This window comes from Nyctereutes procyonoides, unplaced genomic scaffold (assembly GCF_905146905.1).
Source record: "Nyctereutes procyonoides isolate TBG_1078 unplaced genomic scaffold, NYPRO_anot_genome, whole genome shotgun sequence".
Classification (NCBI taxonomy): Eukaryota; Metazoa; Chordata; class Mammalia; order Carnivora; family Canidae; genus Nyctereutes; species Nyctereutes procyonoides.
In genome coordinates this window covers 28824608-28838585 of record NW_026575132.1, presented here as the reverse complement: position 1 = coordinate 28838585, position 13978 = coordinate 28824608, and the positions used below count along the sequence as shown (strand labels likewise).

Below are 13978 nucleotides of genomic sequence, written 5' to 3'. Positions count from 1 at the left end.
CTTCCCCTAAATCTAATCAAGCCTCAGATCTAACTTCCACTATAGAAGACAAACAGGAGGTTGAGGCACAGGTTAACACAACAAAGAAACGATCAGGGAAAACCCTGAAGGGGAGAGACATCTTGCAGGACAACCTGGTTTCCCTGGTGCTATTCTGACAAGAAAACAAACCAGGAACATAGTTCCAAACCAAAAGACAGGTAAAAACCAAATGCAACACAAAGGGTCTTGCTTGGAACCTGGTTCAAATAAATCACCAATAAAAGTGTATTTTTGACATAGTGTAGGAAATGTGAACTTAGCTCAAGTGATTTTAAGTGATTATACTACACATGTAATATGATTACATAAAAAATAGCCAGTTTTACAAGCGCCTACTAAAGTACTTGGGATTAAAATATAAGGAGTTGTTTTAAGATAGTTCTGCAAAAACCACAGCTGAAACTAATATGGCAAATTGTTAAAATAACTATAAACCCAGGTAACGGGCATGGGACACTTCATACACTTCTCTGTGCTTTTTGTATGCTTGAAAGTTTTTTTAAAAAAATATTTAATTAATTTATTTGAGAGTGAGTGAGAAAAGAGCACGAGCAGGGGGAGGGACAGAGGGAGAGGGAGAAGCAGATTCCCAGCTGGGCAGGACGCCCCCCCCCCATGGGGCTGTTCCCAGGACCCCAAGGTCATGACCTGAGATGAAGGCAGACACTTCACTGACTGAGCCACCCAGGCGCCCCCGTGTGTTTGAAAGTTTCCAAAAATACAATTACCAAAATATAGAGTACAAAATAACATGCTCCTGGTAAGACAAATATCAGATTCATGCAATAAAAGCACTTAAATGATCTGCAAGCCACTCCAGTCGGACCCAAATTAAGAATCATTAGTTATAAACCTAAGTCACCAGTTCATTCACGTTTGACATCTGTGGCTTCACCACCTTAGAGCCCTGTGACCTTGAGCAACTCGCTCCACCTCGAGCGCCCTCGCTTGTAAAAGGTCCACAGGGGTAGCACCCACCTTACAGGTGGCTGTGAGGGTCCCTTGGTCAATACAGCGAGACACACACGGGGTAGAGAGCTTGCCTCCGGGCGAGGACGGTAATGACAAGCCATGATGAAGGCCACGAGAGAAAGGACAGTGGGCCACCAGAGCTGTGACTGATCAGCGAGGAAGATAGTCTCCGAGTCCAAGCCATTCAAGTAGGTGGCACAGTGGTGAAAGCAGGGACCCCGGGTGCAACACTTGGGTTTGCATCCAGCCCCCGCCCCCCACTAGCCCTGTGACCTCCAACAGCCCATGTCACCTGTCGGTCCCTTCATCTGTCCAACGAGGGCAGGAACCAACACCCGTTGCCTCAGAGCGTGGTTGTGAAGATTGCAGGGTTACGAGCGTATGGCGCGGAGGGACCCGGCACACACCAGGCCCGCAGTGAGTGTGTTATGTCAATGCTCCTCTGCTCTAGTTCAAAATGGAGTGTGATGCTGGCACACTTGTGTCCACAGTCTGGCCTGGGAGGACTTAATGTGTTAACGGTTCGAAGTTCCTTTTTCAGTAAACCCGAGTCGTAAGTCGTACACTAGGGTCACTCGGAGAGTCTGTGTTTACGCACACACACATATTTATATATTTACATAGATACACAAAATATTGAGGGACACCTGGGTGGCTCAGGCAAGTGTCTGCCTTCAGCTTAGGTCGTGACCCTGGGGTCCTGAGATGGGGCCCTGCATGGGGCTCCCTGTTCAGCACGGAGTCTGCTACTCCCTCCCCTGCTCCTGCACCCTCGCCTGTGTGCGCACCTGCCCTCTCTATCTCCCCCTCAAATAAATAAATAAAATCTTTAAAAAAACCACATTGATGCATGGGCTCCATTCTCTAACAGATGAACAAGACCTTCTATGGACAGGGCCTAGGCATCTGAAATTTTTAGAAGCTCCTCCAGTGATTCTAATGTGAATGCAGGGTGGAGAGCCACTTGACCTAGGCATTCAAAATGTGAAACCTGGGACGCCCCCCAGGGGGGCTCAGCAGTTGAGCATCTGTCTTTGGCTCAGGGCATGATCCTGGTCCTAAGATCGAGTCCTGCATTGGGCTCCGTGTCACGAGCTTGCTTCTCCTTCCATGTCTCTGCTTCTCTCTATGTCTCTCAGGAATAAATAAAATCTTCAAAACAAAAATTTGAAACCATTTCAAAAATGCAGAGGTCTACAGTGCGATGAGTTTATTACTGTTATCCCTGTGGCCTCTACGGCAGACGACCCATGACCTCATTGTGGCACACAAATGACGTTAGCCTTCAGAAGAGGGCAAGTTCCTGAGAATTCCTCCCTCGTTCATATCATCCCCCATTTACTCCAAGAGCTGAACAAACATGCAGGGGACAAAGCACCCAGGTCAAGCACCGGCTCCATCTAGTGACTGCCTCCTTCTAGATGGAGTTGACTCTGGAACCCGCTAGAACACAGCCTGCAGTCCAGCTCTTTACATACAGAAGCCACCCGACCCCATCTGATATTTGGGGCAGCCCTTCCTTGTACAAAGGTACCTTTTTGCCCCGAGATGCTCCGGAACACGCAAAAGTTAGCTGTAGTAACTTGCGTTGCGGATAGACAATGTCTGCCTTCTGTGGGGCTAGAGAGCAGCGCTGCGTGGCTGGGCCGGGTCCTGGTTACATCTGGGTGCACCCACACGCCAGGCCTCACCTGGGTCCTGGTTACATCTGGGTGCACCCACGCGCCAGGCCTCACCAGGCTATGTAACTGCCAGCCGAGCCCGTGGCTGTAGGTAAGGCCCGCAGCAGCTCAGCGCAGAGCAGCTGGCCAGCAGTCGTGTGCCACGGGTGCACGCGGGGGAGCAACCAGAAGGGGGCCCTGAGTGAGCTCGTGCACGCGGGGGGAGCAACCAGAAGGGAGGCCCCGGGGGAGCAACCAGAAGGGGGCCCCCGAGTGAGCTCGTGCACGCGGGGGAGCAACCAGAAGAGGGCCCCAGGGGAGCAACCAGAAGGGGGCCCCCGAGTGAGCTCGTGCACGCGGGGGAGCAACCAGAAGGGGGCCTCGGGGGAGCAACCAGAAGGGGGGCCCTGAGTGAGCGCGTGCACGCGGGGGAGCAACCAGAAGGGGGCCCCGGGGGAGCAACCAGAAGGGGGCCCCCGAGTGAGCTCGTGCACGCGGGGGAGCAACCAGAAGGGGGCCCCGAGTGAGCTCGTGCACGCGGGGGAGCAACCAGAAGGGAGGCCCCGGGGGAGCAACCAGAAGGGGGCCCCCGAGTGAGCTCGTGCACGCGGGGGAGCAACCAGAAGAGGGCCCCAGGGGAGCAACCAGAAGGGGGCCCCCGAGTGAGCTCGTGCACGCGGGGGAGCAACCAGAAGGGGGCCTCGGGGGAGCAACCAGAAGGGGGGCCCTGAGTGAGCGTGTGCACGCGGGGGAGCAACCAGAAGGGAGGCCCCGGGGGAGCAACCAGAAGGGAGGCCCCGGGGGAGCAACCAGAAGGGGGCCCCCGAGTGAGCTCGTGCACGCGGGGGAGCAACCAGAAGGGGGCCCCGGGGGAGCAACCAGAAGGGGGGCCCCGAGTGAGCGCGTGCACGCGGGGGAGCAACCAGAAGGGGGCCCCGGGGGAGCAACCAGAAGGGGGGCCCCCGAGTGAGCGCGTGCACGCGGGGGAGCAGCCAGAAGGGGAGCCCCGAGGGGGCGGGAGCTCCCCGCGACCTGCCCGCCGCGGCGTGCACGGAGGGAGGCCTGGAGGACCCCGGCGCGTCCTCGCGCGGCGACCGTCGGCGAGGGCGGGACGGAGCCCGCGGAGTGGGGCTGGGTCCGGGGCGGCCGAGCGCGGTCCTTACCGAGCAGCAGGAAGGACAGGACCCACTGCAGCACCGCGGCCGTCTGCAGCCGCCGCGCCAGCGGGATGTGGAGCGGCGCAAACTCGACCTTCATGGTCCCGCCCGCGGGAGGACGGCGCCCTCTCGGGCGTCCGGCACCTGCTGGCTCCGCGGCGCGGGGACCTGGGCCCCGGCGGGACAAACCCGGGAGGCGGGGAGGAGGCGGCGGCGGGGCCGGACTTCGGCGGGGGCGGGGGCGGGGGCGGGGGCTGGGGCCTGAGGTTGCGGCTGCGGCCGGGGGCTGAGGCTGCGGCTGAAGCTGCGGATCGCGCGCGCCCTGGGCGCATGGGCCGGCGCAGGTGGGCGCGCCGCTCTGGGCCGCGGGGGTGGCGAGAGGGGTCAGCGGGCGGCCTCGCGGGGGCCTGGGGCGCCCACCGGGACCTGCCCTCCGTTCTGCGGACGGATGGCCTCCAGCATCCGCCCTTAAACCCACCCCTTCCTCCGCACACTCTGCGGCTGCGGCTGGGGCAGGGGCAGGTGGAGGAGGCGCCCACCTGCTGCAAGGAGGCGCGGGGCCCTCTGCCGCGGGCGCACAGGGGAGGCAGGGATCTGGCCTCCCGCTTGCGTCCTCAATCCCCGCACGAGTCCTGGAAACTTGATTTATTCGGTTATTCAACAGCTGTTGACTGAATACCTACCGCTTGCCGGGAACTTTCCGGGCCCTGAGCCTAGTCACTCATTGATTCTGTTCTTAGAGTACAAATTATGGGCGGAGAGGAGCCGTAGGCAAAAATATCCACACGATTGGGCATATCACTGCAAAGGGAAACCCTATGATGGAAGGAAGATTCTGGGACTTAGGCTGGAGGTCAGGGCATTCTCTAAAGAAGTGACCTTGCGCTATCAAGGGGAATCTAGTTAACTGAGGGAGGGTCTAGGCAAAGGGAAGCACTTGTGTAAAGATCCTGTGGCTGAAATGGAAAGAAAACTAACCGACTGAGAGCTCCAGGAACAAGGAGGAGATTAGGATTGGAAAGAGGCATAAATGGTGGTCAAAGGGCAGATCCTTGCGGGCCATGTTTAGGATTCAACTCTTTATCCTAAAACTTGCCACTGAGAGGTTTCAGTTACGATGCTCTGAAGAGATTCCAAATAGTTGCCCAGTCGTTGTGAGCGCCTGCTGCATTTTCTCTTATGAATACTACTTACCGCATAGTTGAACAACTCCAAGTGGCAGACGGCTGTCAAGTCGTTGCTAGAAGGGATCTGCAATAGGGCAAAACAAAATTGACTACCACCCCCACCACCATGCCCCTTTCTCCATCAACATTTTTTTTTAATATATTTTTTTTTTATGATAGTCACAGAGAGAGAGAGGCAGAGACACAGGCAGAGGGAGAAGCAGGCTCCATGCACCGGGAGCCCAACGTGGGATTCGATCCCGGGTCTCCAGGATCGCGCCCTGGGCCAAAGGCAGGCGCCAAACCGCTGCGCCACCCAGGGATCCCTCCATCAACATTTTAATAGCAAGTTGGATTATACCAAGACAAGGTACTTCAAGGGAGTTGTTTGTGACTTCTTGTACACAAGACTTGCTGGTTGGAGGTTTTTTGTTTTTTGTTTTTTCCTAGTTGAGTATTTGCTTTCTTCTTTTTAGACTTCTTCCCTGAACCTTTCCCCAGTGCTAGTGGGGTTACTGGGAAGGCACACTAAGATGCTCTGCAGAACCCTTCACTCATCTTAGAGCAACCCTGTGAAATAAGCATTAGCTCATTTTACAGTTAATGAGATCCAGGCTCAAAGTCACACAACTGGAAGAGTGGAAAAGACTCAATTACTTTTGTCTAAAACCCAGAGAGGAGAGGCACCTGGGGGACTCAGTTGGTTAAGCATCTGCCTTCGGCTCAGCTCCTGATCCCGGGGTTCTGGGATCAAGCCCCACATCGGGCTCCCCACTCAGGAGGAAGCCTGCTTCTCCCTCTCCCTCTCTGGCTCTCTCGATTTGTCAAATAAACAGTCTTTAAAAATAAAACCCAGAGAGGAGAGCCATCCCTTCATTAAATGAGTCTCACACGGGACGATCCATTATTGCGTGCTTGCTTTGCATCGGCCTTGCCCTCAGTGTTGATGACATGAGATTTAAGTATTTAAGACGTGGTTTCAGCCTTGAGCATTCATTCGTTGATTATTTTTGAAAAGGCTTCTTGGGGTGGGCATGAGGTGGGAAGCGGGTTTGGGCTATAGCAGTAAGAAAGGTCTCTGTCCTCCTGGGGTTCACAGCCTCCCAGGAGAAACAGAAAATAACACCTAGCTATAGAATGAAATGGGTGACAGTGCCTGAGAGAAGCGTGCCCGTTCCAGTCACAGGGAATAGCGAGCACCCCTTTAGAACAGATTGGAAGTAGTAAGGGTGGAATTGGGCAGACGCTGGGATGGTGGTCTCCTGTGGTAGTTGAGGAGGCTAGAGGTGGACTTGGGATGTGCACGGGTGACATCATCAGTAGGATTGGTTGATTAATTGGATTTACGATTTCTTGGGTCATAGGGAAAGCAAGACATCCAGACTTCTAAACTGTGGAGTCCACTCTACTGAGTCATGCTCTTGTCACTTCCCCAGGCCCTCGGCTGGTTAGAAGACAGCTGCTGTCCCCTAGCACGGGCCCCACCAGGGCGCAGTCGGTGCAACAGCCTGTCACCGTTTCCAGCAACAATTAAATCACTCGCTCATTTGATATTCAACACGTGTCTGCATATGTATCGTGCCCCAGGATAATACAGCTAAATGATGACTGGAGTTAAATGGTGAGCTCTAATTTATTAAGCCTTTCAGAATAACTCTTCTCAGATTTCCAGAACTAAAACTAACATGAAAACACGAACCGTCAACATTATCTTTCCAAAGTCCGCATTTCGAGGGATGGGGAGCTGAGAGGAGAGAAGTGAAGTGATTTGCCCAAGAAAACCCAGCCAGTTACTGGAAATGGAACTAGCTGTCTTCACAGCCACACTAAAACAGATGTGGGGAAGCAACATGGTATGCGATAACGGTTCCTAACTTTTACTCCAGCAGGCGAATTGTTTTCAGTCTTCAAAGAACTCCAACTGATTAAAGAAATCCAAGTGGATCCTCTCTTATTGGAAAAGAAGGTGGGGTTTCCCCATCTTCCTAGCATCTCCCTCCTTCCCAGAGCGACTGTATTTTGTAGCAAGATGGAATTGACATCGAACAGTTTCAGCAGCTCTGAGGGTTCGGCAAAACCCAGGTTGGAAGCCACCGCTTATTTTGCCCTTTTTTGTGTGTGTGGGGGATGCTAATATTTGGAGAAGTACAAAATCTGAATGGGGTTGCAGCTAAAAAACCATATATGTCAGTGTTGCTGAGTGCTTACTGCCTCGGAAGCACTGTGCTCAGGCTTTATGATGCTACGTCTAATGTCAACCCCACAAGAGCTCTCCAGTTTAGATACTATTCTTCTTTACTGGTGAAGGACTTGAAACCACAAGTGAAACGAATGGTTCACCTAGTAAGTAGTAGAACTAAGTGCCTGCGTTTTGAAAATAGGTTTGTCGATTCCCAGAGCCTGAGCACCAGTGCTGTTTCTTAAATGATAGCAATGAGGAAGGGAGAGAATGGCATTGAAAAGGAGAAAGCATGGAACAGTGAGCAAAAGAATTCAGGGGACCAGTGTGTCATAGTTTGGGTGGGGTCTAGTTATTCATTCAGTCATCAAATATTTACCAACCACATACTGTGGGTTTGGCATTGGGTATATGTGAGTTAATAAAACATATACATTTTCAAAAATTCAACAAAAATATATCAAACAATTGTGCTGTGGCAACTTCTCAGGAGACCATGGGGATAGGAAGTCAACATTGTCCCGCTTGGAGGTCTGGGATTCCAACTAGGCAAGGTTCCTTTTTCTAGGTTTCAGCTCTAGTTAAGGAGTAGGGGGATGACGGTTGAGATTGCCTCACAGGTTACAAAACCTACCCATGGAAATGACTACTTTAAAGTCACTTCCTTGTTTTAATTTTTTTTTTCCTGTGCATTTCGAGACAGGTAATTTCTACTAACAGGAAGAGAATATTGTGCCACAACATGACATTTTACTGTAGCCTAAGCTTAATATGTTCCTGTTTTTAAATTGAAAAGGAAATCGTATTCTTCCTGGATTGAGAGTTCTGAGAGGGGATAGTTTAGGACAAAGGTCACTGTTCCAGTTTTCATAAGGTACATTCATCATAAAGGTAAATATTCTCTCTCTCTCTCTCTCTCTCTCTCTCTCTCTCTCTCTCATATTCATGAAACTCAAACATCATGATTACTGTAATTCATTGAGAGTGACCAGCCCTGGCTAACATCGATAGAAGGCCATCATAATGGTCATTTCGATGGAATGTCCTTCAAGAAGTTCTGTTCTTAACACTCTTTTGAACTAAGTTCAAGAAACTTGCCCTGGCCTTCTGTTTTCTTATTTCCTCTCTATTTTATCAATTTGACACGGCAGAGCTGCAGGAGTCTTCCCAAGATATTGAGACTTGGTAGCCACCCAGATTTCTCTTCTCGTGATCCTCACCCACACTTTTATTTTCAGTTGGTCTTGAAACCTACTTGAGATTCCAGCAACCCAAGTGAGGGAGGAATGAGGAGAAAGATACTGGAAAGGTCTACTGCTACCAACTGGGGCAAGGGCCAGCTCTTGAAAGAGGCAGTCAGCAGTGTTCGACTGAAGTGTCCTTGGAGGTATAGCACAGTAGGCTCCACCACTCCCAGTTTCCAAGAAGATCCAACCCAGTGGGTAGGCTTGCACTCATGGTTGTATCTTTCTGGTTACTTATGGCTACTTGGCATATGACCTGTTAATTCTTCTAGTCTACTGTTATTTATTTTTTCTTTGGACACATGCCATTTCCCCAGTCTTGCTATCATTGCTTCCTTGGGTCATTGCAGCCTCCTAACTGGGCTCCTTGCCTTGAGTTTTGCCCTCTGAACTAAGACCCCTAATTCCTTCTCCATAATATACTCAAAGTGATCTTCCCAAAAAAATTCATCAGTCATGTTATTTGTCTGCTTAAAATCTTTGAATTTCTTCTCAATGTTCTTAAGATAAAGTCCAAACTCTTTAATATAGTTTGGGGTCCTGCCTTACAGGGCACCTGCTTACCTCCTGAGTCTTGGGTATAACCCTCCACGTCTCACACTTAATCCATCTGAACTTCATTCAGTTGAGCAACCAAGTTTCAGGAAGAGGAGGGAGACACCTGGGTCTTAAGAATAGCCCTGTAGGGCAGCCCTGGTGGCTCAGTGGTTTAGCACCACCTTCAGTCCAGGGCATGGTCCTGGAGACCTGGGTTCAAGTCCCACATTGGGCTCCCTGCATGGAGCCTGCTTCTCCCTCTGCCTGTGTCTCTGCCTCTCATGAATAAATAAATAAAATCTTTTAAAAAATTAAAAAAAAGAGTAGCCCTTTACAAGCTTCTAGGTTTCTCTCTACTATTTCTTCTCTTGGTGTCAGTAGCATTTTATCTCACAAGCAGATGAGTTTCTCTGAGTGGTGGGAAACACGGCCGCCAACGGCTCCAGATTTCTCCCTTACTGTTTCCACCATCGAATAATATGGAACTCAAGTTCCCAGTGGTCCCAGGTCCAGGATGGATCAGTGTTTACCCCTGTTACACTTGCATGAGATGCAGGGTTCCATTGCTGTAGCATGGTGACTCAAAAGTTTACCTTGTGCATGCTGGGCAGGTTATCCCAAGTTAGAAGAGAGAAGTGAAGGAGGAGTTAGGTCAAGTGAAGTGTTTCTGACCTGGGTGACTTGGTGGATGGTGGTGACTTTGAGAAGGGTAGGAAGCACACCAGGAAGAGTAAGTTTAGGGGTAAGGAGAAAGTTCAGTGTTTGAGTATGACATGCCAGCCTGTTGGACATCCAGGTGCAGATGTTCAGAAGTTGGTAAGAAATGTGCACAAAAGAAAGAGATGAGCTGGAGGTTAGGATGGGCACCATCTGTGTTTCGGTAGTAACAGAAGCGGAGACTGCGGAAAAGATCACCAGACATCACTCCAGAGGGTATCCTACAGTGAAGGTGGGGGAAGGGTAGTGTTAAAGTTAGAAGAAGCTTTGGGAGTTAATATTTATCAAGTGATAGAACCTTACATGAACTATTCTTAAAATTTGCATAGACATTCTATGGTATTTCTATGGTGTACATGTTATTATTACCTTCATTTTACAAGGAACTGAGGCTTATCAGTAATCAGTAATTAGTCCAAGGTCTCAGTCGGCAGTTAATACAAGGTTTTAATCTGTTACTAACTTACAGAAGAACTCTTACCACTACCGTGTATTTTCTCTCACAGAGCAATGATAGAAAAATCCAGTGAGCTAAATAGAGGAGTCCAGAGTCAGGAAAACTAATTTCGAGAATGAGGAGATGCTAATAATATCCAGTGTCTATCAAGTTCATTTTTAAAATACAATTTAAAACAACCATTGGTTTGACAATTGGGAAGTCAGTACTGGTCAACCTGACTCTTGGCAGGTCTAGCAGACCTTCCTGGTTCCAGATAGATCCATCAATAGAAACCCAAGAAGAATGATGGGCTTTGGTCACTTTCTAAAAGTTTCAGGGTAATCTACAAAGGAGTTCGAGTGTCCTGGAAATTTATAGGAAAGATATACAAGTTTTTAGCCAGAACAGGACCAGTGTCGGATATACTGCAAATAAAACAAGGGCGGTCATGGTGAATTGTATCGTCTATTGCCTGAGCTTACAGCCCTGTCTTATCCTCCTGGAGGATCATCAGCCCAAATTTTACTAAGCTTAATACCAGAGCAAATTTATGGTCTCAGATCACTGGGTTGTTACCTTGGGTATAAATATCTAACAATTTGCCGGTTTCAAATTGTTTCCAGGTACTTTACTCTCACTCAGGCGTCCGCTGAGGTTCTGTTTCCATTTTATGGATGAGGAACCTGAGGCTGAGAATGGACAATATTTGTGTTTGGCGTACCACTGCCTGCTGCCAGAGTGGAAGGCCGCTAGACCCAGGACTGCATCTTTAGGATCTATGTTGAGAGGATTTCAGACGTCGTAACATCTCTCGTCCAATTGCTGCCCGACTCATAAGCATTCCAGGAAGGTGGTACAATCCTTTCAGAAGCTTTCACTATGTGCAACACATTTTACAGGAAAAAACAATTGTGGTCGCACAGCTGGATGCAGGATGTCATCTCACGTAGTCAGTCCTAAACTAGCTGGATTGTCTACACGTGTGTAAGTAGGCAGGGGAATGGCCCATGATTGTTTTATAATAAACTTGGTTTTTTTCCCCCTCATAACAGAAGTATTCTTGCTAATTATAATTCTGTTAAAAACAAAAGGTACAATAAAGGAAATAATCTCACCATCTGAAGATAACCCTTGTTAAGAAAAATGTTAATAGGAAGAAAACATTTAAAGAAAAAAAACTGAAGGACTAAGATAACCACCATTAACACTTTGGTATATAGCACGCCAGCTGTTTTGTTTCTTCACACTCACATACATGACGTGCATTTAAAAAAATAAATTGATCACTTTAAGTCTATTGTTTAATAACTTGTTTTCAGATAATGTAGACTTTTTTCCATGTTAAAAAATGTAGTTCTCCAATACCGTTTTTAATGCTTACACACTATTCTATTGTACAGCGGTATCAGACTTTATTTAATCCAGCCCATATTGTTGGACATTTAGGTCATTTCAAGATTTTTTTATATTACAAGCAGAAGAATATTTGCTTGCTTCCCTTAAAATACTTCCAAGAGTGGAATTTCAGGATCCAAGAGAATGCATATTTAAAATTTTGATTCAGACTGTCAAACTACTATTTATATTTCGGACTGGTGTGTGTAAGGGTGGCTGCTTCCTACATTGTTGCCAACACAAGGTGGTGTCATTTATCTCTTTAACCTCTGCCCGGGTTTTTGGAGAAAATCTCTCTGCTTTCATTATGGTTTTATTCGCATTTCTGTCTCCCTCCCCACACTTTGTTTTTGTTTGTATTAATAAATTGGTTGTTCATTTCCTTTGCCCATTTATTCCTACTGAAGTATCTGTTTTAAAAAATATGCCTTAAGGAAACAACCCAGGTATCTGTTGGCTGATGAATGGACAGGGCAGATGTGACATATGTATCTGTGTGTGTATATAATGTATACACATAATATTCCATCGTATATGTATGTGTATATATATATTGGCAATTGGGAAGCCTATCTACACACACATGCACAATGGAATATATATGTATATACACACATATCCATATCCATACATATACAGAAGGGGATATTAGCCATAAAGAATGAAATTTTGCCATTTTGTAACGATGTGGATGGAACTAGAGAGAGGATGGTAAGCAAAATAAGTCAAAGACAAGTACCATGTGATTTCACTCATAGGTAGAATTTAAGAAAAACAAATGAGCAAAGGGGGAAAAAGAGGCAAACCAAGAAACAGACTCTTAACTGTAGACAAAAAAAAAAACAGATGGTTACTGGAGGGGAGGTGGGTGGAGGGATGGGTGAAACAGGTAACGGGGATGAAGGAGTGAACTTGTGATGAGCATATGTATGGTAGGGAAGTGCTGAATCACTGTATTGTACACCTGAAACTAATAATACATTGTTTAATAACGGGAATTTAAATAAAAACATACAACAAAATACACCAAGCATTTCTATCAAACCTCAGGGACACCTGGCTGGCTCTGCTGGTGGAGTGTGCAACTCTTGCTCTCAGGGCTGTGAGTTGAACCCCATGTTGGGTGTAGAGATTACTTAAAATCTTTAAGAAAAAAATACTTCATATATTTACTGAGTCTCGGCTCTGTGCCAGTCACTGTTTGAGGCTCCTGGCGTATATTAGTGAACAAAACATGAGCATCTCTGCCCTACGGAACTTCTGTTTTAGCAGGGAGAGATGTTTATATCTAATAAGCATAATAAATTGCATATTCAGGGGTAGATCTGAGAAGACTTGTATGAACAGAGGGAGCTCTCCTTGTAGGAGGCTGAGGACAAGGACATTCTGGCAGAGGGAAATGCTGGATAGGGGCTCTGAGGTGGGTCACTGACTGGCATGTTCAAAAACACATGCAGTCTGTTCTTGGATAGAAAGTTCCTGGGGCTCCTGGGTGGCTCCGTGGTTGAGTGTCTGCCTTCGGCTCAGGTCGTGATCAACGTCCTGGGGAAGTGTATCTAGAAAAATTGAGTGTCTGCCTTAGGCTCAGGTCGTGATCAGAGTCCTGGGATCAAGTCCCACATCGGGCTCGTCACAGGGAGCCTGCTTTTCCCTCTGCCTAGGTCTCTCATGAATAAAGACATAAAATCTTTAAAAAAAAAAAGTTCCTTAAATTAATCCATACATTACAGTTGATTCCTAATAAAATAGCCCCAAAAGTTTTTTGAAACCTGACAAAATTCTGAAGTGTATCTAGAAAAATTAACATGAGAGGTAGGGATTTTTGCAAGAGAAAGCAATGGGTGTTGATAACACTGACTCCATCTCTGGCCCTTCATTCTGTTCATGTCCGCCCAATGACCTCCCTCGAGCCACCTTGGAAGTTGACATGAGCCGTGAGCCAAGTATGCAGGAAGGCTCGTGATCCTCCCTGAAGTGCAGAGGCACCGCTGGACGGAAGGGGCGGAGATGACTCGAGGTGACTAGGAGAGCGTCCCTGGTGCACAGATGGCAGCACTTTAGATAACTGCCCTCTGACCTCATCACCACCATGTCCCTTGCTCTGTAAAAGCTGAGGCTGCAGGCCCTGGGGGCAGCACTACAAAATGCAAAGGTGTAGTCGGGAAAGGAATAGCAAGTGCAATACAATCCGGCTCTCAACTTACTGCCTCTGGTGTTAATATTAGCCCAACTACACTGTTTGCCTTTGTAAGATAGATAAAGGGAAGACAAATCCTGGAGTCAACTTTAGCTATGCAAATAAACCTTGTAATGTTTTAACAGCACTGATGAAAAAGCTTTCTTTCTAAAATTATTTTTACGGAATCAACTGAGAGCCGGTGCACTTTTTACAACCTTCCTGCCAAAAAGCGGAGGCAACAATAAAACATTTTGACTTTAAATTATTAAGTCAAAAGTTTTTTTTTTTTT

General features: G+C 48.0%; 1 protein-coding gene across 1 annotated transcript in view; it reads right to left on the bottom strand.

The window, feature by feature from the left end:
• The window catches only part of MOGAT1 (monoacylglycerol O-acyltransferase 1), a 33039-nt gene extending 29062 nt beyond the window's left edge, over window positions 1-3977 (bottom strand). Inside the window, exon 1 of the mRNA XM_055345426.1 lies at window positions 3839-3977. Coding sequence (XP_055201401.1) covers window positions 3839-3932 — 94 coding nt within the window. The 5' untranslated portion in view covers window positions 3933-3977. The remainder of the gene's footprint in view (window positions 1-3838) is intronic.
• Window positions 3978-13978: the final 10001 nt, after the last annotated feature.